The sequence below is a fragment of the Monodelphis domestica genome, chromosome 2 (assembly GCF_027887165.1).
Source record: "Monodelphis domestica isolate mMonDom1 chromosome 2, mMonDom1.pri, whole genome shotgun sequence".
NCBI lineage: Eukaryota > Metazoa > Chordata > Mammalia > Didelphimorphia > Didelphidae > Monodelphis > Monodelphis domestica.
This window is the reverse complement of record NC_077228.1, coordinates 503,903,782-503,928,849: the sequence shown is the minus strand read 5'-3', so window position 1 is coordinate 503,928,849 and position 25,068 is coordinate 503,903,782. Positions and strand designations below refer to the sequence as shown.

At 43.5% G+C, this 25,068-nt stretch overlaps 1 protein-coding gene across 5 annotated transcripts in view; it reads left to right on the top strand.

Annotated features, from left to right (window-relative positions):
• Positions 1-17,997, top strand: part of RHBDL3 (rhomboid like 3) — a 74,913-nt gene extending 56,916 nt beyond the window's left edge. For all 5 annotated transcript variants that reach the window (XM_007485556.3, XM_007485558.3, XM_007485560.3 and 2 more), the window contains 2 exons: positions 8,903-8,963; positions 12,332-17,997. In XM_007485556.3, coding sequence (XP_007485618.1) covers positions 8,903-8,963; positions 12,332-12,603 — 333 coding nt within the window. In that variant the 3' untranslated portion in view covers positions 12,604-17,997. The remainder of the gene's footprint in view (positions 1-8,902; positions 8,964-12,331) is intronic.
• Positions 17,998-25,068: the final 7,071 nt, after the last annotated feature.

Below are 25,068 nucleotides of genomic sequence, written 5' to 3'. Positions count from 1 at the left end.
TTAAGCCCTCACCTTCCATCCTAGAATCAATCCTGTGTATCATTCCAAGGCAGAAGAGTGGTAAGGCTAGGCAATGGGGGTTAAATGACTTGCCCAGGGTCACCCAGCTGGGAAGTGCCTGAGGTCAGATTTAAACCCAGGACCTCCTGTCTCTAAGCCTGGATCTCCATCCACTGAGCCACCCAGCTGCCCCTGCACAGTATTAATTCTAAGATAGAAGGAAAGTTGTTTGGTTTTTTTTAAAAGAGGTGATTTATAAATATAGAGTTGAAAGGAATCTCAAAGGTCAACTAGAACAACCCCCTCCTTTAATGTGACTCAGAAAAAATCAGTGAATTTCCCAAGGAAACACCGGTAGTAAAGCAGCAAAATTCTATCTTATTTTTTCCATTGAAAAGTCTTTTTGTAATATGAATCATTTCCCCTTCATCGGTATGTTTTCATAAGTTTGAGTTTTCGTTTCCTGGATTTTTTCAGGGTGAAATAGACTTGTATATCAACAAGAAACCATTTAAAATTGGGACACAAACTCGCCTTGCAATGGAAATCTCCCATGGGGGGAGGGGGGGGTCTCCGTAGCGGAGGCCTCGACTGCTTAGTGAGAATGACGTCAGTGTTCACGAGCAGTGAGTCCATTGCGGTGCAATTGACCAGTGGTGGGATGGGCTGCCTCATCGTGTCATGAGCTCCATCTCCATGGAAGTCTCCAAGCAAAAGCTGCAGGACCATCTGTCAGGGATGTTGTCGAACTGAGGTTGACGCGGTAGTAGTTACTTTCTCGCTCGGCTGGAACCTGGGAGAGAATTGAATTAGAGGGTTTCAAAGGTTTTTTGTTGTATTTTTAATTCCTCCGGGGCCCTGAGGCTTTTGAACATTTATAGAGGCAGCGTTCAGAGTGTGAGTGTGATTTTTGTCCTCTTGTGTTGTTTCGCTGTGCTAATTTTATTGGAGGGAATAATGGTCCTAGAAGAATGAGACGGCTGGAAGAAAAGGGGTGGCATTATGCTTTCACCCCCTGACTGTCACTGGATTAGTTGATGGCCTATAAAATATTTGCTTTGGGATTGGAATCGAGGTGGTGGGTGGGAAAGAAACCAGAGCCAGAAAGAAAAAGGCCAACATGATGAGTTGTGTTTGCTCATAGACTGGGAACATACATTGGAGAGAGCAGCGTGAAGAACTGGGAACTGGGAGACCTGGATTCTGGCCCTTGCACTGCCCTTAAGTCACTGTGAGGACATCCGGTCCCCTCTGAGCCCCAGTTCCCCACCTGTACAAATGAAGGCTTTGGGCCAGATGACTTCCGAGATGAGATTATTTAAGTATTCCGTTTCCTCTTTTGTTAATCTGGGCAATTTGTATTTTTGTAAATATTCATCCATTTCCCCTAGATTGTCATATTTATTCTCATATAATTGGGCAAAATAGCTCCTAATCATTTGGGACAGATAACTTCCAAGAGCTCTTCTTTTTTTTTTTTTTAAAACACTCACCTTCTGTCTTAGAATCAATACTGTGTATTGGTTCCAAGGCAGAAGAATAGTAAGGGCTAGGCAATGGAAGTTAAGTGACTTGCCCAGGGTCACTCAGCTAGTAAACGTCTGAGGCCATATCTGAATCTAGGATCTCCCATTTTGCAGCTGGGCTTTCCATCCACTGAGCCACTCACCTGCCCCACTTAGTATCAATTCTAAGACAGAAGAAGAGCAAGGGTTAGGCAGTTGGAGCTAAGTGACTTGATCAGGGTCACACAGCTAGGAAGTATCTGAGGTCGGATTTGAACCCAGGACCTCCCATCTCTAGGCCTGGATCTCAATCCACTGAGCCGCCCATCTGTCCCCCCAAGAGCTCTTCTAACTCTAAAAATTCTATGTTTTGAAGGCAGCTGATGGCTCAGTGAATTGAGAGCAAGTCACTTCACCCCCATCACCTAGTCTTTGCCACCTTTCTGTCTTGGAACCAAGACACAGTATTGATTCTTTAAAAAAACAAACAAAAAAAACAACCCTTCCCTTCCATCTTAGGATCAATATTATGTATTGGTTCCAAGGCAGAAGAGCAGTAAGAGTTAGGGGATGGGGGATTAAGTGACTTGCCCAGAGTCACACAGCTAGGAAGCACAGTATTAATTCTAAGATAGAAGGAAGGGTTTAAAAAAAATTCAGGGGGCAGATGGGTGGCTCAGTGGATTGAGAGTCAGGCCCAGAGATGGGAGGTCCTGGTTTCAAATCTAGCCTCAGATACTTCCCAGCTGTGTGACCCTGGGCAAGTCACTTGATCCCCATTGCCTAGCCCTTACCACTCTCTGCCTTGGAACCAACACACAGTATCGATTCCAAGATGGAAGGGAAGGGTTTAAAAAAAAATTCAGTGTTTCATTGGATCAAGTAGAGATCTAGATTTGAAAAACACAAGAAATCATCTAGTACATATGTGTGTATAAACACATACACATGTCTACATGTATAGATGCACATGTGTACATATGCCTGGGTATATGCATGTGTGTTTATATGTGTATGTAGTGAGAGAAAGTGGGAGGTTTCCCTGGGTGTGTGAGTGTGACCCAGACTTCCAGCCTTAGAGCTTTTGGCGAACTCTCTCCGTAAAGTAAGCCGTTAGAACTCCTGTATGGCAGGAAAACTGTTGAGGTGACATGCTGCAAACCTGCGTAAGGGATGGAACTGGTGCTGAAGCTTCTTGGGAGACAAATTGACGTGGTTCCAGAGATCTATGGGGCGAGACTCAGGTCCCAAGAGAAGCAGCAGGCAGAGGGGAAGCCGGCTGGTAAACACATCCCTGATTTCCAGCTTGCCTCCCCAAGGACTACAAAATAGATTTCTTTGAGAGATCAGAACCTCTCTTGGTTTGAGTGGAAAATTCATCTCTCTCCCAGTTAAAAAGATCATTTACTCTAAAAAAAAAAAGAACAAAAACTTTACCTTCTCTCTTCCTAGCTGTGTGACCCTGGTCAAGTCATTTAACCTCCATTTCCTAGTCCTTACCGCCTTAGAACCAATACATCATATTGATTCTAAGATGGAAGGTGAAAGTTTAAAAAATGAAACAAACCCTGACAGTGAAAATTGTTGGAAGTCAGTTGGGAAAAGGCAAAGTAGAGCAGAAATGAGAGTCTTCTAGAGCAGAATATCTGACTTGACTGGCAGATCTTTCATCTCTCAGAAGGATTCTGGCCTCAGTCCACTTTCCTGGGTCTAGTTTTCACTCTGCTCTCCATTCACACATTCAACTGGGATCTTAGTTACTCCTTTACCTGCTTCTGTGCTCTTGGTGTTGCCCTCTGATGTTCTCAGAGTCAGCCTTCCCCCCTGCCCTCCCCCCGTGCCTCAAACTCCAACCTTCTTTATCCTTGCCCTTTAAAATCCTTCTCTTCAAGTCCAGCACAGGTGCCACTTCTTCCTTAAAGCCCTCCATGATTCCCACAATTGAAGTATTCTCTCTCCTCCAATATTCTTTTACCATTTTCCCTGAATCTCTCCTTCACTTTGTCTCATTTTAGCCCACATCATGCTTATTTAGGCACATGTTATAGCCTCTCTATTAGATTGAAAGTTCCTTGAGACTGGAGACCATGTTGGTTCTCATCTTTATAGCCATAGTACCTGGCACAGTGTTTTGCACATGGTAGACACTTAATAGACTTGCAGAATCCAAGAGCTGGAAGGGAACTATGAATATTCAAGAGATTAACTTAAACCTTCATAATAATAGCAGGATAGTCAGATGGCCCATTGGATAGAGAGCCACGCCTTGGGAGGAGAGGTCCTGGGTTCAAATCCAGTCTCATTATACTGCCTCCCTGTGTGATCCTAGGCAAGTCACCTAACCCCAATTACCTAGCTCTTATTACTCTTCTACCTTGGAACTGATACTTAGTATTGATTCTAAGACAAAAGGAAAGAGTTTCAAATAATAACAATAATTGTTAGCCAATAGCATTTATATATATATATATATATATATATTTTTTTTTTCCATTTCAAAGTCTTCAGAGGATTCAAACACAAAGCTTCACCCAATAGTCTTTACAATTTCCCATGGTCCTTAGTCCTATGGATTAAGGCTATCCACTATTGCCTCAACCATGTTGACTTTTTTTCCCCCTAAAACAGTGATGGCAAACCTTTTAGAGAGAGAGTACCAGGCCCTGCCTCCACCCCACCACCAGACTAAGTGCCGTCCACTCCCTCCACCTTGCCCCCTGATTCCCCACTCCTGCCCCACCACTTCCCCAGACAGGGGAGGGAGGAAACACTCCCATTGGGCTGCTGGGCAGGGGGGCAGGGATGAGAGGTGCCTGTGGAGAGGCGGAGGAGAGTGGCTCCACTCCCCTGCAGCTCTGCTCCCCTCCAGTTATGTGCCACCCTGTGAGCTATATTCCCCTCAAACCTAGCTCCTCTCCAACCCCACCACGGGAATCACCTTCACCATAGACTCAGCAGGCTGCCATCTGCACCACTCTCTCACGTAGCATATGAATCACTACCCCCACCTCCAGTGCCTTACCCCAGACAGAGGAGGGAGGAAATGCTCCCATTGGGCTGCTGGACAGAGAGGCAGGGGAATTGAGGAATATCCTCAGTCATGGAGAGGAAGTGGGTAACAGCTCTGCCCCAAGATCCTCTGGATTTCTAGTAATGAACTCTGGCAAGTGACTGTAGGTGTGCCCACAGAGAGGACTCTGTGTGCCCTTTTTGGCATGCACACCACAGGTTTACCATCACTGCCCTAAAGTCTTAACATAAAGTAACTCATGCTAAGATTGGTTATCATGACCCAGTGCCAAAACATCTGAGTGAGAAGTGAAAGTTCTTTGTCATCTGTTGGTTTTGTCTTTGTGATATCCAATATCCAAATATTTTGTGATTTTTGAACTGAGTAGACACCACCTGGCTTTTGGAAGATGTTGGAAATTGTTAATTATATCATTGTTAAATACATAAAATGATTTCTAAAATTTTCTTTTTCTGACTCCATTTCCCTTATCATCTATTTCATATAAGTAGCACCTTATTACATATTATACACATATGTTATATCTTAACTGTACTGCACAATTAGCACTTTGTTATAGCTAACTTTCCCCCCCATTAATTGAGTTAATATGTCTCGTTCTTGTCTTTGAAATTAAATAGATACTCATAGGTAATGATGGACCTTATACATCTATATAAATCTTTGCAACCAAAAAATAATAATAACTAGGATTTCTATGACACTTTAAGGTTCACAAACTGCTTTCTATATATCATCATGTTTGAACGTCCCAACAGTTCTGGAAGATAGGTGCTATTGTTATCCCTTCTTTACAGGAAACAGATTGATAAAGGAGAAGTGGCTTGCCCAGAGTGAAACAGCACAGATAATAAGTGTCGTGAGGCAAGACTTGAACAAGGTCTTTCTGACTCCTAGTACAGCACTCTATTTACTATTCCATCTAAAGTTGGTATCCTTTCTATGGCATCTCTAACACACTCTAACATCTCTCCACGTGAAGAGCTCCAGAGAAGAGGAATTCATTAATACCAGAGGCAGCCCATTCTACTTTGGGACAACTCAAATTCTTAGGAGGCTCCCTTGTATCTAGTTGAATTTTGTCTCTTGGCACCTGTCCTATTTGCTCCTAGATCTGTGTCCTGGTACAAATCGGGACAAGAGCAATCTCTCTTCCAAAGGGCAACCTACCATATGTTGGAAAACAAGTATCATGCCTCCCTGAATTCTTCTCATTGTCCATCAACCCAACAATCCTCATGTGGCATGGTTTCTAGTACCCTCCCCATCGTGGTTGTCCTTTTCTGTTGTTATTTAGTCATTTCAGTCATGCCCTACTCTTCATGACCCCAGTCGGGGTTTTCTTGACAAAGCTACTGGATTGGGTTGCCATTTCCTTCTCCAGCTCATTTGACAGATGAGGAAATTGAGACAAACAGGGTTAAGAGACTTGCCCAGGGTCACATAGCTAGTGTGTCTGAAGTCAAATTTGAACTCAGGAAGATGAGTATTCCTGACTCTAGACCTGGTGCTGCTCTATCTACTACATGACCTAGCTGCCTTCTGTACTCTTATAAGTGAACTGTTTCTTAATTGACTTTTCTAAAATGTGGTACCCACAATGTTCTCTCCCATTTTGGTTTGACTAAGGCTGCATCTTGAGGTACTATTATCTATCTCCCTTCTTCTGAATGCCATGCTTCTCTTCATGCAGCCAAGGAGAATATTAGTTTGTTGACTATCATGTTGCACTGTTGACTCACATTGAGTCCACTAGGACTCCCAGATCTTTTTCACATGAACTGTTTGTCCTCTAGTCATGTATTTCCTATCCTGCACTTTAACTCAAGTAGAGGAGGTTATAGTCTTCTCACAGAACTTCACCAAAGTAGAGTCAGTCCATCATTTTCACTTGTTGAGATATTTTTGGATATTGGATGAGTCTTTCAACCACCGTATTAGCTAGCCATCCCTCCCAGCTTTGTGTCACATACAAATCTTATAAGCACATCATCTATGCTTTATTTAATTAATTGATTAAAGATATCAAATTCACATAAGCCCATGGATTGATCCCTGGGACATTGCATTAGAGATCTTCCTCCAGGCTGATAATCCATTAATGGCTAACTTCTCTTTAGATCTTGTTATTCAACTGGTCCTGAACCCATCTAGCTGAACTGGCATCAAGATAGCTTTTCTCCATCTTATTCACGAGGCTAAACAGCATGAGAGATTTCTTTGATGTACCGGCCATTTCCTGTAGTCTTCCATGGCCTGTGCTTATCCTAAGTATTTGGATTGAGTGGCCTTCAGAAGTTGGCTTTGAACACTTGAAGGGCTGTCATACAGAAGTGGGCAGCTAGCTGGCACAGTGGATAGAATGCCAGAGCTGGAGACAGGAAAATTCATCTCCATGAGTTCAAATCTGGCCTCAGACACTTACGACATGACTGGAACAGCAACAACAAAGGCATACAGAAATATTAGCCTTGTTCAGCTTGGATAGTACCGGAAGCACTGAGTGGAAATTGTAGAGAAGCAATTCTAGGCTTGATGTTGGGGGCAACTTCCTAACCTGTAGAGCAACCCAAAAGGAGAATAGGTTGCCTTGGCAGGTAGTGAGTTCCCCCTCATCAGAGGTCGTCAAGCAAAGGTTGTATGACCACATTGTAGAGAGCTAGATGGTCTCTGAGTTCTCTTCTAACCCTGGGATGCTGTGATTATACAAAGTAACAGGGAGCCACATTTCATCTTACCATGAGGGAAAGACTAATCGACACATAAATGCACCCTTAGAAAATCAACAGAGATAGAATTGTGTCGATCAAAGCCAGTGGGGAAAATCGGATTCCTTTTTTTGTTGTTGTTGTTGCTGATCACTCACATGAGGTTTTCCTTTTGGGACACAAAGCAACCAGTAACGCTTCCCAGCCATCTGCTTTTTGGAAGTTAATGCATCCCCATTTGGGGATTAGATTTTATGTTCTAAAGATAATTTATGCCTTACATCTCTCGTTTTTAAAGAACGGTTTGCTATTCAGGGAAGAATCATGAGAAAGGGGAGGTACAGGGAGACACCTAAAGTTTTCTGATTTTTATAAATTTGCCCTCCATAGGCTGTTCACTAGAGAGCAAACCTTTTATCCAGAAAAATTCAGTGTGTGTTCCCTGGCATAGATACCCCTGTCACTGAACTGGGCTCCTGGTGGGAGATGCCTCCGGATTTAACTCATTCTCTTCCAAAAGGGAACTTGAAAGTTATCACTCAACTGCATTTGGGCCAGGAAGCAAACACAGTTCCCCTTTGCTTTATGCCAGTGATGTGCCACTGAAAAACTCCCATGCAATTTTAGTTTCTGTAAAGTGAATTCTTAAATGTACTTGGAGAAGAAGGGTGTTGGGGTGAGGTAGCAGTTACTATTTAAAGAACTCTGCCATGAATCCTTGGGTAAAATTGATAACAAGAATTTATTAAGCATCATTCACTGTACTAGGTGTTGGGGATACAAAGACGAAGAAGGAAATAATCCCTACTCTACAGGGGCTTACAAGCTAATGGAGAATTAGCTTATAAAGTAAATAACAGCATGTTCCACCCTTTTGTGTAGAAAGCATTTATCTGCTTTGCAGGGTCTGATTTTTATAGCTCAGTTCTTTTAAAACATTTTATTTTTATTCTCAACAAACACAAATCACATGGGCATTTGCCTATGCATAACAAAACTGAAGGAGAAGATTGTAAGTGAAACTACAGGTGTTTGTTATATGACAGCTTGCTTTTCTTTTTAAATATATAATCAGATCAACCAATTTAGCTTAATTCTTTTTGTTTTCTTTGAACAAAAATTCATATTATCTCTCTCTTATTCCCACTGTTCTTATTGAAAAGGTTTTTTAAAACCCTTATAACAAATACACGTAATTAATAAAAAACAAAATCAATCAATGATCCCATCCAAAAAGGAGCATCTCTTCCTGCATCTTAAGTCCATTGCCTTTCTGTGAGAAGGGGACAGCATGTTTCATCATTGGTCTTCTGGAATTATGGTTGATCACTGAGTTAATCAGAGTTCTTTAAATGCTCCAAAATTATTGATTTTTATTAATATTTTAATGATATATGTTGATCTCCTGGTTCTGCTTATTTCCCTCTGCATCAGTTCATACAGTTCTTCCCCAGTTTATCTGAACCCATCCCCTTCTTCATTTCTTATAGCACAAGAGTATTCCATTGTATTTCCAGGCCATAATTTGCTTGGTTGTTCCCCAAATGATGAACACCCCCTCAATTTACATTTCTTTTTTCTACTTCAAAAAGCAGTTTAGTTCTTAATGTGAGACCCTTAATATGGAACTGATTTCTGTTTCTTTCCTTTTTCTTCAGAACTGGTCAGGAATGGAGTGTCAGTTCAAGCTGCTGAGAATGGCCGTGGCCTTGATCTGTAGTAAGTGTCCATTTGCCCAGTCCCTGAAAGTTTGCAAAATGCTTTTCACCTAATATCTCATTTGAGCCTCACAGCAACCCTAAGAGACAGATAATGAACTTCAATTGTCATTATTATTTTCATTTTTTATCTATTGTATTTTTTCCATGGTTACATGATTCATGTTCTCTCTTTCCCCTTTCCCCTTCTCCTTCCCAGAGCCTACAGACAATTCCACCGTGTTATACATGTTTTATCGCTCAAATCCTATTTCCATTTTATTCATTTTGGTAATAGAGGAATCATTTCAAACCAAAACTCCAAATCCTATATCCATATGAACAAGGGATAAATCATGTGTTTTCTTCTGGCTTTCTACTCCCACAGTTCTTTCTCCAGATGTGGATAGCATTCTTTCTCATAAAAGGACTTCAATTTTTAACCCCTATTTTACAGATGAAGAAATTATGATAGGAAATGACTTGCCCAGGATCACACAGTAATCCTCAGAGGTGGGGTTCAAACTGTGGTCTCTTCTGATTCCAAGTCAAATGACCTTTCTGGTATGCCTCACTGTCTCCTATATGGGAAGCAGTGGAGGGGGCAAGGGGGAAGCCAGATGGCTCAGTGTATTGAGAGCCTGGCCTAGAAATAGAAGGTTCTGGGTTCAAATCTAGCCTCATATACTTCCTAGCTGTGTGATCCTGGGCAAGTCACTTAACTCCCATTGCCTAGCCCTTACCACTTTTCTGCCTTGGAACCAATACACAGTATTGATTCTAAGACAGAAGGTAAGGGTTTAAAAAAAAATGGATTCAGATGCTGCCTCTGATACACTGACTTACCCAGCTAACCTTCCCAGAGCCCTAAGCCCTAAACCTGTGACCTTGTGAACTATAAAACATTGGGCAATGTTTTGGACCTTCTTTTAGCCTCAGTTTCCCTATTTGTTTAATGAAAAAAAGTTGAAGGAGAAAGAATTCAAAGGTTTCCAATTTAAAGATTACCCATGGAGCTTTTAATAAGAGATGGCTAGGAAGCAGCTGGGTAACACAGTAGACATAGTGCCAAGCCTGGAACAAGGGATTCTTGGGTTTGCCTCAAACGCTTCCTAGCTGTGTGTCCCTGGGTAAGTCACTTAACCCCCATTGCCTAGACCTTGCCACTCTTTTGTCTTAGAATGGGGAGAGGGGATGGGGATAGAGAGAGAGAAATGAGGGGAGAGGGAGGAGAGAGAGAAAATAAGATATATATGTGTATATATATTATATCTATAGAAGGAGAGAGACAGAGAAAGACAAAGGGAGAGGGGGATAAAGAGAGAAAATGGCATATAGAGAGGGGGGCTAGAGAGAAAGAATGATTGAGATATATAGAGAGAGAGAAAGAGAAGGAGGGAGACAAAGAGAGAAAGGTAGAGGGGGAAGAGAGAGAAAATGGGATATATAGAGAGGGAGAGAGAAAGGGAGAGGGGGAGAGAGAAAAAGAATGACTGATATTGAGATAGATACATATAGAGAGGGGGAGAGAGACTGGAAGAGGAGGATAAAGAGATAATGGTATATATAAAGGGAGAAGAGAGAGAAAATGGCATATAGATGGGGAGAGAGAAAGAATGATATATATAGAGAGAAAGGGGGGAGGGAGACAAAGAGAGAAAGGGAGAAGGGAAGAGAGAATGGTATTTATATGTGTGTGTGTGTATATACACAGAGGTAGAGGGAGGAGGAGGAGAGAGAGCGAGAGAGAGCGGGAGAGAGAGAGAAGAGAGAGAGAGAGAGAGAGAGAGAGAGAGAGAGAGAGAGAGAGAGACAGAGACAGAGACAGAGACAGAGAGAGACAGAGAGAGACAGAGAGAGAGAGAGAGACAGAGAGAGAGAGAGAGAGAGAGAGAGAGAGAGAGAGAGAGAGAGAGAGAGAGAGAGAGAGAGAGAGAGAGAGAGAGAGAGAGTTGGGAAGAATTAGAATCTTAGCTCAAAGCTGAGATCCCACACCATCTTGGGGAAAGCTAGAGAGCTGGGGACTTATTTCACCATCTATAACCAGGGAAGAAACCTATTTCCCCAGCCAGGGGCATCAGATGGGAAAAAAAAAATACCAAAACAGGTTTATGTGCACTGATATCTTTTCTCTTTTTCCCTGGAGAGGAGGGAAAGAAGCTTTTTGTGTAGGCCCTGATTTTTTTCTTTTCTTTTTTTTTAATTGCCCATTCATAAGACTCATAGAAAAGCCAGGGATGTTTGGAGGTAAAACATTGTCCCTTCAGATCTCTTTGTGGAAAGGGCAGCTTCCAGGCACAGAGCATGACTGAAATTGATTATAGTTGTTTCGCCATCTAGAGGTGGCATCAGGAGTTGCAGGACAAGGGGCCTGGGAAGCTACAAAAGGAGAAATTCACTAGAGCAGTGAGTGGAGTCAAACTCATTAGAAATAGGGACTATTGATCCATACAGAAGGATCCCTGTGGGCTGTATATTGGCTTCATTTTACATTTTAATATTATCTGCGTTTTATTTATTTATTTGTTTGTTTATTTTTATTTATGGATTATTTTTATTATTTTGCTAAATATTTCCAAATAACATTTTAATCTGTCTTGGGCTGCACTAGGGAGGGCGTATTCCTGTATTGCTGCTGGGTTTGACCCCTCTGAACTGGACTGTCCTACTGATCTGGATCTCTAAGCAGTTCTGGGGGGAGTGGAGATAAATGAATGGAGGGGAGACATCAATTAAATAAACCATCATTCCCATTATTGTGCCCCTCTTTTGCCAAAAGTGTCAGAAATATAGGTTATGAATTAAAAGGTAAATATCCATTTTAAAGAGGAGAAGACTGAGAACCAGAGAGGTAAAGAGATTTATCATATGGCCTAGAGCATAAACTCAGAGGTCTGAAGAATAGGGTCCATTTCTCCTGACCTGTGGAAACTAGGCTGGATTTGGAAACAAAGGATCCCACCTAAAACTGGTGGTGTGACTCTGGGCAAGTCACTTGTCTTGATTTCTTTATTTGCCAAATAGAACCCCCCCCCAAATCCCTTCCAACTCTAATTCTTTGATTCCATGATTACTGGTTCTACCACCTACCAACTATGTGGCTTTAGTCATCATTTCCTTCAGTTTTCCAATCTGTAAAATAAGGGGATTGGACTTGATGACTTCTAAAATCCTTTTGAACTCTAAATCTATAATTCTGTGAACCTCAACTCTGCCATTTGCTATGTGGAATCTTAGGTGAGTCACTTCTCTTTTCTAGATCTTAGCTTTTTGATCTGTACACAATGAGGGTGGGTGGACTCAATGACCTTTAAGGTCCCTTCCAGCTTTTTGCCTCCATGATCTTGCCCTGTGACCTGGCCCTTTCTCTGTTTCTCCCCTCCCTTGCAGTGAGCATGGAGTTTGGCAGGGCTGTCTGGCTGCGCTTCCACCCATCGGCATACCCCCCATGCCCACACCCTAGCTTTGTGGCCCACCTGGGAGGTGTGGCAGTGGGCATCACCTTGGGTGTGGTGGTCCTAAGGAACTATGAGCAGAGGCTCCAGGACCAATCCCTGTGGTGGATCTTCGTGGCCATGTATGCCGTCTTTGTGTTGTTTGCAGTCTTCTGGAACGTCTTTGCCTACAGCTTGTTGGAACTTCGGCTGCCCCCACCTCCTTGAAGAAGTCCCTCAGATGGAGACAAAGATGGAGATCAGACTCTTTGGAATTTTTATTTTCATTCATTTTTCATTGCCAGCTTGGATTTAGAGGGAAAGAGAAAGGAGATGCTTGGTGGCTCTATTTTTATATGTGGAACTGGCTGGGCTATGGAGGAGCATGTTGGCCGAAGACAGACTTTGAAAGACCATTATAAAGATGAAGAAGGCAATGTTAGTTCTTTCCAGAGCATCCCAGGGTTGGGGAGGGGGGGAGGGTCCTGGTTGCTACTGGTTGGCTTGGGCTTGTTTCAGGTTAATTCAAATTAACCTTCTGCCCCTTCCCTAGCCTCAAATTGAGTGGTGGCCTTCTCTTCACCAAAGTGTGCTCCTAAGAGTTGAGCAAAGACCTAGTTCTTGAAATGATACAGATGGCTCAGGACCTACTACTGTTAAAGCCCAGAGAGGACAGTGGGAGGACACTTCCTCTCTAAAGCAGCTGGAACAGAATTGAACAGCCAGTGGGGAAGGGCTTCCAGCCTTCCTGTGTAAATAGAATATAGGACTTGCAGTCAGGAAGACCTGGATTCTAATCCTGCCATGCATACATATACTATGTGATCCTGAGCAAGTCACTTGCTCTCCTTGGGCCCCAGTTTTCTTTCCTGTTAAATGAGGAGGCTGGGCCACAAGATCCCTTCTAGTGCTAATTCTATGCTCTGTAAACCTGTGGGTATAAATGACAAAGATGAGATTCTCCAATCAAGGTGGGAGAGGGATGCCCCTATATTGGGGTGAGGGGTTCCTCAAATGTCTCATTTCAGGAGAAGGGGATGGAGACCAGTACCTCTCAACCTAGCCCTCTTTCTACTCCCTGATTGCCCCATTGCTAGGGAGCCTGTTCCTATTTGGAGAGAGACCCAGACTAGGAAATAAATGCAGGGTACCCTGGATGTTGCTTGGTACCAACCCTCCTCACACATAATCTCCTACTCCCACCCCCTCCCTGGTCATATCACTCTCAGTCCCATGGTTTTACTGCTTGGTTTCCCTCTATTTAACATGTTGCCCTGATGTCCTGGCTCCCTTCTTCCCTCAACCTTGTTCCTGGAGTTTTCTTCTTACTCTACCCACCTCCACGACCACCATTCACCCCCACCCCCAGCTCCATCCATGAACACAAGAATTTGTGTGAGATGTTGCCTGTTGGGAGCAAAGGGTAGGTGATGACTCTTGGGCTCATCCTCTTACTAGAAGTTTCAGTGTCCCTGTAAGGACCTTCCCACTGCATTCATCCCCTTCCCTCCAGTGATCCTACCAGATGAGTGAGCAGGAACAAAAACAATGATGCCACAGCCTTCACCAGGAGTCCCTTGAGCTATGGAAAGAAGGAAGGGGAAGAAGGAGACCCAAGATGAAGAGCATCCAGAATGGCGAAGAGCCTCGAATCTCTGCCATTTGAGAATCGATTGGAGGAAGTGGGGATTGTTAGCCTGGAGAGGGTAAAACATGAGAGGGACATCACAGCTCCCCCCAAGTATTTGAAGGCTGTCACCTAGAAGAGGTCTCATGCATTCTACCTGACTCCTGAAGGCAGAGCTAGGAGCTGTGAGGGAAGGTACAAAAGCAGAAAATTTAGGATTGAGGCCAGGAAAAACTTCCTAACCATTAGAATTGTCCAAAAGTGGAACAGCTGCCTTGGAGGTGATGAGTTCCTGCTAAGTATTTATAGTGGGTATTCCTTTTCAGATTCAGGTCTCCTTGAGGTCCCTTCCAATTCTGAAATGTCAGAGTTTCCTATGAATAGGAGAATGGGGGAAGAGAGCAGTTTCCCTTACACTTGCCTTTAAGAGAATCCAGATTTCGAGGTTCCACTTTTTCATGATCTCTGGAGGTGTACTAATTCAACAACAAAGAAGAGTTGTAGCGTGGGTGCCTTTGGGTGGGAACTCTGCCAGGGAATGGAGGACTAGAAAAAAAAGAAAGAAAGAAAGAAAAAAGGAGGCTTTGGGGTCCATTTTGGTGAAATCCACATCACCACAGAGATGAGACATTCAGCAGAGCCTCTCCGAGAAGTCCCCATTTTGACAGATTATGGATGGTCTCTGCTGGAAAATCTCATCTCCATGGCGATGTAGGTCAACAAGGCAAAGCCTTCTTCCTGTATCCCATCATGCCATGGAACTGCCCCTAGGAAACACAAGCTCTGTCCTTCCAAACCAGGAGGGCTTCAAGAATGGGTCCAGGTATTTTGGAGAGAGGCTTGTTTTCAGGTGGGCCACAGCATCTTCTCACAGGCACAGGGGTGGGATCCTTGAAGTGTTCAGTAATCTTAGGAAACAAAGACTCCTATAGAGGAAGAGTTGGGAGATAAGAGATTGCAGCAGGAGGGGTACTTGTTAGCTGGAAAGGAGTTCTGGATATCTCTTGAATACCACAGTGAGCCATATTAGCATCTCCTAGTAGAATCATCTGGTATTTGACCTAGAAGGAGATTATTTAATCCAACCCAGTCACATGACAGAGGAGGAAACCAAGACCCAGAGAGGAAAGAGAATCAATCTCCATCTACCTGGGCAGAGGTAAGCCTTAAATCAGAGGCATAGACATTTTGTACCGTTTCATTTCAACTCTTCTTGAAAACTCCCAACCATTTTCTGGAGTTGGCCTGATGGTTTGTGAATAGCCCAGCCCTGAGGGGACAACCCCATTTGCTTTTTCAGGGTGGCACTCAACTGAGTCTAGGGAGAAGCTTTTGATTAGTCATGCGCCCAAAAGAATCCTTGGAGGCTGACAGAGTATCAGTTACCCTTCTATGGCAACTGGAGCTGAGCTCCCTAGAAAGGCAGCTAGGTTTATCCCCATGACAGTGGGTTTAAGGTGGACATCCAGGAACTCAAACCAATTGTTGCTACCACTTTCCCCTGGAGGAAAAAAAATCTGTAATCTATACCACTAGAACAGGAGGGAAATTCCCAGTTGCTTCCTGGAGGTGTTCCCATCCCCTTCCCAGATAGCTTCTGCCCAGGACCAAAGTGGAGTAGTTCTCCATCAGCCTTTCCACTCTTGAGGCCCAACAACCAGAGCAACTATAATCATCTCAAAAATCCACACCAAAGGACCTCTGGGCTGTGCCAAGGAACCAGCCAAGTACTACCAGCTTGCCTTTTTGCAGCAAACAGACTGGACTTCCAGATCTTTTGTCTGGGCTGACTAACCTTAGCTGGGTGTATGAACACACAACCCTACCTCATTCCCCAGGGGTACTTTGTCTTTGCCCTACCTGATAGGAACTAGGGTTAAAGTCATGGGGAAGGAGAGTTGGGAAGGGTAGCTCAGTGGCAGCCATGGTTATTGCAAAGGAGTATGATTGGAGAAGAAAAGAGGGGCTCCTGAGATCTCATTACTGTTCTGTGTCTCTCCTGGGTTCCATCCTCCCCTCCACCTGGGGGCTAGGCTTTCTGAAGTAGAGGGCAGGAGCAGACAGAGCCACCAGTTGGACCCCGTAAGATTCTTCTCTGCATCAGGAGATTCTCCTGGCTACTAGTCAGTCACCATCTTGCAAGACCCCAACCCTGGCACTTTGGGTGGGAGGGCAGAAATCTGCCTGCATGACCCCCTTCCTGAAGAGTTGTGTCAGCTATAAATGGTGAAGGGGTGCTCAGAAGCCCTTTGAGGCCAGTCCACATTGCACCAAACTAGTCTTGGGATCATTCTAGAAAAGGAGACAGGGACTGGAGAGTGGAACACACACACATATACACCTACATATTTGTTAGCCTCTGCTTTCCCAGAAATGAGGAAATGTTGACCACACTTGTTACCTTCCTCAGAGGTTCCATCCTGACCTTTCTGGTGTCCATGATTGATTGCTCTTTGCCCTCTGGAGATAGTCGCAGGTATCTTCATGTGGCATTGATTCCCTCAGTCCTACCAAGTTGCTGTGATGCTGAACTAACCCTGCAAGTTGTCCATGCCCTTTGATCCTGAGCAGAAGCCAAATTGTCCATCCTGCCTTCTCAGATCTCCACTGAGCACGGCGAACTCAATGAACTGGGCAGGCTTGAAAATGCCTTCGAGGAGGAAAGAGTAGGTGGTTGTATCCTGCCTTTAAAGGGTCCCAAGGTCACCAGAGCACCAGCCATTCTCATCTCAGGGTCAGTTACCCACAGGAAGAGGGGACTGCCAAGAACTTACAGCACTCTCCAATTCCCACCTTTCTCCTCATGTTACCAAGGTACCCCCAAAAGCCACTCCTCAACCCCCCCTTAGAGTAAGCAGTCAATGACACGCATTTTTATTTTTCCCCCTCTTCCTTCCTTTCCCAGTGTAGTCTGATGTTGAAACCAAGGGCTTGGGATAGAGAAATACAGAAACTGGCTTAAATCTTCAATGTAGACTGGAAGAAGACAAGCGTTGGTGGTTCAAGGCTCTTGTCTAATTTGTATGGGCTTTGTAATGTGTATAGATTCGCCAAAGGATGGCGAATCCAAAAATGGAAGTGACATTCCCCTGTTAAACAGAATAATTACAGTACTCAGAAGAGGGGGAGAAGACCCTCCAGAGAAGAAATGTGTTTTAGATGATGCCACTAATGATTTGGGATTTTAATTGGGGAAAGTTCCTTAATGAGGCTCTTCTACAATGGCAGCAAGGTCTGGTCAACCAACCATCAGTTGAGAGCACTCCCTTCTGCTGATGAAGACCTGCAGCTGGCTTTCCATAAGAATTGTTAACGCCTAGAAACAAATGGAAGTCATCACTCACCAAACCCAATAGTTTCCTCTCAGCTCCCAATTTAGTTGGCGAATAATGTTGATTCCTGGGGCCTATGGATTTCTTCTATTTTGGCTATCATCAGTGCTGCTTCCCATGGTAACTAGAGCATCGATACTTTTCTGCCTTAAATAAAAGTGCCAGTGGATGATCCCTTCTCCTCCAAGGGCTAGAGAAAGTTGATCGTTGAGAAGTAGCCTGAGCTGCAATGTTTGTTTCTAAATATTTTTGTATTGTGTACATTCTGTATATTTTTGTTGTAACAAACATTATTTGAGCACAGAATCCATTAAAGATTCTTTTGGGTAAAGCCGTTAGTTATGGACCAGAACCAAGCTTTTCCTTCAGTCTGCAGGAAATCAAAAGCATTGTAGGTTTGTGACTTATAAATGACCATTGACTGGAAGGAACCACAGGTGCTGAATTCTGGTCCTTGGAGCCATCCTTTTCTGGTGGCAAGAGAATCCACCCCCATCCCCATCAATAAAAAACCACTTGGACTTCTCCTAGATCAAAGGTTCTTAACCTTTTTTTTTTTTTGGTGGGTCATGGATTCCTCTGGCAGAGAGGTGAAACCTATGGACTTATTATTCTGAAAAGAATGTTTTTAAATGCATAAAATAAAACAGAATTACAAAAGAACTGATTATAGTGAAATAGTTATTGAAATATTGCCCCCCAAAAAGTTCACAGATCAGGTTAAGAACCCTTGCTTCAGATCAATGACTCTTCTTATATCCAGTCTAGAAATTGTCTCTAGCCTCAGAGAAATGGATTCAAATCCTTTCTTTGCCTTTTACTACCAGTGTGACCTTGAGCAAGTCATATCATCTCTTGGACCTCAGTTTCCTCATCTGTAATGAGAGTTGGGCTAGATGTGCCCCAAGTTCTCTTCCAACTCTAGAGCCATCATTGGAAATGAACTACAGGTGTTTGGGAGCAGTGGGTACAATGGCCATGATATGTCTATCACAGAAGAACATAATGGAACAATCCAATGAATATCCAAAGGAAGTTTTCATGGAAGATCACACACAAAAGGTCAGACCCAGGGCCCAGAGGAGAAAGAATGACTTTCTCCTTTGTTTGGGGGTAGGAGCTAAAAACCAGATCCATCCTTAATGGACAGAGATTTATAGTTCTTGAAGATATGTGTTTAAAATGGAGTGCAAAGGGGCAGCTAGGTAGCACAATAGTTAGAAGCCAGGCCTGAAGTGGAGAAGACCCAGGTTCAAATATGGCATCAGGAACTTCGCAGCTGTGTGACCCTGAGCAAGTAATTTAATCCTAATTGCCTAATTTAATCCTAAACTGATTCAAAGGCAGCTGGGTGGCTCAGTGGATGGAGAGCCAAGCCCAAAGATGGGAGGTCCTAGGTTCAAATCTGGCCTCAGACACTTCCCAGCTGTGTGACCCTGGGCAAGTCACTTAACCCCCATTGTCTAGCCCTTACCACTCCTCTGCCTTGCAACAAATACACAGTATTGACTCTAAGACAGAAGGTGAGGGTTTTATAAAATCAAATAAAATGGAATGCAGGCTCTAAAAGCATTTCTTAAAGAGAAATGCCTTCTTTTTTCTAGATTTGGGGTCATTAATCTTTCTGGTTTCATGGACCTTTTGGGGAAGTGGGTGAAACCCTTGCCTGAAGAATATTTTTAACTACCTAAAATAGGTGCAGTGACAGAAGAGGCTTGCAGGAATAAGTTCTCCTTTATTTTTTTTTTTTAGTTTTATTTAATTGGTCAATTTAGAACATAATTTCTTGTCTAGGAATAAGTTCTCCTTTAAACCAAGGCAAAAGAGATACCAAAGAATAAGGCCAAACTAGCCAGTATGGCGAGTAATGAGAAGTTTGTTATAGGCAACTTGCACATAGACACGGGGAATCTGGGATAGCCCACAGACAAAGTAGACCCCCCTACCAGTCTATTCTAAGAGGCCCCTTTTTCTGGGCTGGGGGGGGGGGGACAAATAAAGTGCATAATGGGATCCAGGTGTGCATATATATGTCCTTGGCACTGTGCCAGTAAGGAACTTCCAGGACTAGCAAGGATGTTCACAGAACCAACAGGATGTGGCAACCAGCCTAAAGGAGGTGCTGGCACACATATCTTCCTCTTAGATAATGGGGTGAAAGGGAGATCAGGTAGCCTGGCTATGCAGTTGAAGTCTTAGCACCCCACGATCCACCCCCTGACCAGGTCACCCTTATATACTTTCTAATTTGTCTTCTGTGAGGTTCTCAAGGAGCACGTTGTCATAACAATCCACAGATACAATACAAAGAACAAATACCTATGATTATTAAAACTGGCAAGTATAATTAATAGATCAGCATGTAGTGAGACAGGCAGATTAAGAAGTCACATGGTGAAAGAGTCCTGGGTTCCAGGAGAGGTGACCTGCTGGGCAGCGTGCTATGAATGACTTTAGTGATGTTGGTCAACTAATCAGAGATAAAGGTGTGATATTCTCTCCCAATAAAAGCACTGGTGCCACCCACCGAAGCTGTTAGCATGTCCAGCACCATGTGGTTTTGGAGTGCCACCATATGCATCTGCCATTTCTCAGAAATTAGAACTTCTAAATTGGAATAACTATTGTTAAGGGCTCGGGCTGTAGAAGACACAGATGAGGTTAGTTCCATTTTAGGGACAATTACTACCACTGGAGCAGAGAATAAAGAAAGACCCCAGTCCCACCACCTAAAATTATGACTTAATCTCTGGCACAGATAGGCGGCATTTGGTGGGCAATAGGTAATTATGTACATTAATGGGTACATGGGGAGCCCAAGGGTGCAGCACCCAGTCCAATTCATGGGGAAATAAGGTCAAAGGGAGGTTCCATATGTGAAAAGGGAATTCTTTGTTCCCTTTGCCTATTTTTGAGTTCACACTTATGAAAGGGAATCCTTTCTTCCCTTTGACTATTTTGAGTTAACACCCCTTCTGATTGAATCAACAAAAACTTGAACTAGGTGGAGGAGCTCGAACCACTTAGAGAATTCACACCCTTAGACCACTTAGAGAATTCACACCCTTAGACATTTAATCAATCAGGAAACTGTGAATCTTTTGGTGAGAAATTGACCTTCAGAGGCCTTTGATAAGAGTTGACACCCAGTTATGGGAGGGGTTGGGGGAAGGGAGGGAAAGAACACGATTTGTAACCAAAGAAAAATATTCTAAATTGACTAAATAAAATATGAAAAAAAAGAGTTGACACCTTCAGAGGATGAGAGGTATGAATCCCATAGAGCCTGCCCCCTGAGCAGTGCTAGACAATTTGGAAACTGTGATTGGCCCTTGTGAAAGGGGGAAGGGACAGGGAGCCATTATAAAAGGTCCTGAATTTCTGGGACTAGGGAAGTTGACTCTAAGAAGGAAGTTTCAAGAAGTTGGGCTTCAAGAAGGAAGTCAGCTTAAGGAAGAAGGTGGGTTCAAGGAAGAAAGTGGGCCTCAGGAGTCAACTTCAGCTCGAGTCATTGTCGTGACTTGCCTCTTGGAGTGAATTTGGGTGAGTGGATAGCTGGTTTTCCTTTCCTGTCTTCTGGAGAGAGTTTAATTCCAATTGAAGGTCAACAAATAGGCTAATGTCTTCTCTACCCTTTTGTATTTCTCTACTTTCACTCTTTCCACCTCTTTTGTAAATAAAAGCTATTAAAGGTCACTTTGACTTTGAGCAACAATCCTTTGAAGCATATATTTTAGTCAAAGCCTTAATTTTAACCCTTACACATATAACTGCTGAGTTGGTAGAGGTGATAGAGAATCCATGTAGATCCTCTGCCAAAAGTATTGCTTTTTTCTGTGTGATGTCCCAGACGTCAATTGATCTACAAAATTCACTGAATATTCCCTGGACTCTGGTATACACAATGGAAAATGGGACCCTGTACAGCACCTTAAATGTTGAATGCAACATTTAAGTATTGTTCTACACTCTGGAAGAGAGCCACAACAAAGAGATTGACTATGGAGTTATCCCTGAGGGAGAACCAGGAACATCCACTGTTGACCCCTATCTATATTTCTTTACCGGGACCACCTATACTTTTTCATTGAAAGGAGCAGTGTCCCCAATTTGCATTCAGAGATTGGCATGCTTCCCACAGACCATTGTCCCCCATATCCCTCAGTGTAAGATCATAGTCCCAGTTGTTTTTCAAGGCTACCACAGATGTTGGTATACTCTACTCTGGTATCCAATAATCCTATAACCCTTTGCCCATTCCTTGGAGACCAGTAAATGGTAAGAGGAACATGAGGCCTCTGGTCCTCGCACTTATAGGCCTCCATCCTACAGCAGGGGAGAGGAAGGTTTCCATATTTCTCTCTGAGTACCTCTTTCTGCTTGTGGGGAAACAGGTTTTTCTGGAATCTTCATTCCTTGGGTAGAGTCTTCCACTTTTTTAATAAGTCTGCATTTAGCTTCAAATCTATGATCTCACGTGGAATACCAGCAGCAACCAAACTGATCCACTTGCACCGACCCCTTCCCCATTTTCCTTTTCTTCCATTTTGTTTTAACATCCCACTCTCATTCTTTGGTGCCTTCTGCTTCAATTAGCTCCACTAATGACCCTCCTGTGTGTGCACATTCTGTCCCACTAATGAACTCAGAACAGAAATCAAAGGCCATGCCATTCTTTAGGAGCAGTCTGCAAGACTTTCACCTTGCTATGAACAGGACCTGATCTGGACTTTGAAACTGAACAGCATACACTGCCTGTCTCATACCAAATTCCTGAAGGACTGAGGTGGTTTCCTCTAGGGTTCTCCATTAGTACCCAGCATATCGCCCTCATCAGACCAGGAATAATGAATGGCCAATATCAATCAATCTGGAAGTGAGAGCCCTGGACCCCAGAGATGCATGTAGTGTCTGTCTAATACCAGGGTGGGTGGAGATATTGCTCATTTTCTCCATCTCTTCTCCATTCAAGGAAACACCATCTGCCCCAGTGTCCCAGAGGTTCAAGCAAGTGGACATGCATTTTTGGATTTGTTGTCAGAAGGCTTTGCTAGATCAATTCTGCAGCAGCCTCCTCCTGGGGGTTAACATCTCTAACACTGGCAGGTCCACCTTTGGGGTTTGGATACCGATCTTGTACTTTCCTCTTCCTCTAATAGAAGGATCTAGTCTACCACACTTCTTCTTCTTCACTGTCTATTACCTACCTCATTTCTCTCTCACTCATCTGAGGAAGGTTCTTCAGAGTCCCACTGTGAGGATGTGACTAGAACATATAGCAGTTCCTTGGGAGCCTTAATCCTCTTCAGCAGTGTAAAACAGCAAGCCAACTTAAGTCATTTGTGCATCCCTGATCTGTCAAAGCAGAGGCCATGAACAATGTGGCCTTCCTCATGTCCCTTTCCATTTATTTCCTCCTGCATTTGCCTTATTTTGCTCTTGCTTTCCAATAAGGCCTGCTGGATATCTCTCAAGATAGTGAGAAGAGGCCATCCCACAATGGCAGCTATCTTCTTCCCCTTCTTACTTGACTTGGGTTTCCCCACCTTGGATAATAGCCACCCTAACCCTGCCAGTGATCTTGGAGCATTCCCATACTCACGAGATGGATCCACAGAGGTCAAGAAGCATGGCAATGCCATGCCACGTTGAAGTCTCGGACCATCCTGGGATTTCCCCCAGTGGATTACCCATTAAAGGACACCTTTCTTTTGGCCATCCTGCCAATTATGCCAATTGTGTGATGACAGAAGAGACTCAAGTTCCCCAGAAGCCAAAGTAAAAAAGATAATGAAGAATGAGGCCAATTAGCCAATATGGTGAGAAATGAGCTTATTATATGATATATCATAATGTATTATATTGTTATATTATATTATGTTGTTATTTTATATTATGTTATATTGTATATTGTTATGTTATATTATTTTATTTTATATTACATTATATTATATATTCTAGGCAACTTACACATGGACACAAGTAGTCCAAGATGGCCAGGGTACAAAGTGCATCCCCTTCCCATCCTACTTTGAGACCCTCTTTTATAGGGAGGGGCAAACAAAGAGAACATGCCTAATGGGAACCAGGGGTGCATATATATGTGTTTTCTTGGCATTGTGCCAAGGATGGCCCCAGAGCCTATAGGATGTGGCAACATGCCTAAAGGAGGCTCAAGCGCCTATATCTTCCCCCTATATAATGGGGTGAGCAGGAGGTCAGGTTTCCTTGTGTAACCCAGTCAGGAGCATCCCACATAGGGTGACAAAGGAAATTAATTATGATGAAAGTTATCAACATATTTAAAACAAAACAAAACAAAACAAAACAAGCTCAGGCTCACCAGTTGTAGGATCTTGGCTTTAGGTTTTCAACTAAGATGTTTACTTGGCAGGCTTTTTTCCCACTCCAGTGAATCTAGGCTGGGAAATTGTTTCAGATCATAAATCTCTGGGCTTTGTTTTTTTAACGTTTCAGAGTTTCCCAGAATTACTCTGGGAGGAGAGCCCGGGCCTGAGGTCCAGGATGACAGTTTTCTTTAGAGAGTGTCCAAGACTTGTTAGAAGAAAAAAGGGGGAGGGAGGAGGGCGGGGAAAGGGGAATGGGAAGGAGGCCAAGCTCATCATTGTCTTCCATTCAGCTCTCCTATGCTTTCACACTGGAGTAACAATCCTAGGACCAACCCAAAGGAACAGTGGAAAAGAGGTTGGGGTGGACAATAGTAACTAACATTTATATAGCATGTTAAGGTTTGCAAAGCATTTTGCAAATACCACCTCATCTATTCACAACAACCTTGGGAGTCAGGTGCTATTATTATCCTCATTTCACAGATGAGGAAAATGGGGCAGACAGTGTCTAGGGCCCCTTAGCTAGTAAGTGTCTGAGGCAGAATTCCCAAGTCCAGGACTGTATCCACTGTACCATCTAACTGCCTCAGTCTGGCAAAGTTATAGGTTCTGGGGCAGTCATTGCTTTTTCTCAAAAAGGAAAAACCATTCCTCATTCCCCATTTCTTCTCCCCAACTTCTTTTTTTCCCATGAGAGCTGGCCTAGGGTTCAGAAAGATCTGGGTTCAAATCTTGCCTCTGATGCATACTGGCTGTTAGCTAGGGTGAATCACTTAACCTCTCAGCTCCCTAGACAATTTCCTGATGCTATCCCTCATTGCTTTCTCCTCAGAAACTCCAACTTGCCCCCCATTAATTCTAGGATTACAGATCAGTTGGCTTATTTAGAGTGCTCAGACTTTCTAGGTATGGTCCCCAGGCTCTTGGGATAACAGTATCAGAGATCTGGGATTCAAAGAGACCTCAGGAGACATCTGGTCCAAATTCTCCTGTATGCCATTTTATAGGTGACAAAACCAAGTCCTGGGAGAAGTAGTGATTTTCTTAAGGTCACACAGGTAGGGATACCTTCTGGGCAGATCCAAGATGGCAGAGTAGAAGCAGAAAAGCTCAAAGTTACCATGAGAATCCTCTCCAACCAATCAGGAAGGAAGGAAGGAAGGAAGGAAGGAAGGAAGGAAGGAAGGAAGGAAGGAAGGAAGGAAGGAAGGAAGGAAGGAAGGAAGGAAGGAAGGAAAGAAGGAAGGAAGGAAGGAAGGAAGGAAGGAAGGAAGGAAGGAAGGAAGGAAGGAAGGAAGGAAGGAAGGAAGGAAGGAAGGAAGGAAGGAAGGAAGGAAGGAAGGAAGGAAGGAAGGAAGGAAGGAAAACAACTGTTTGGCTCTTA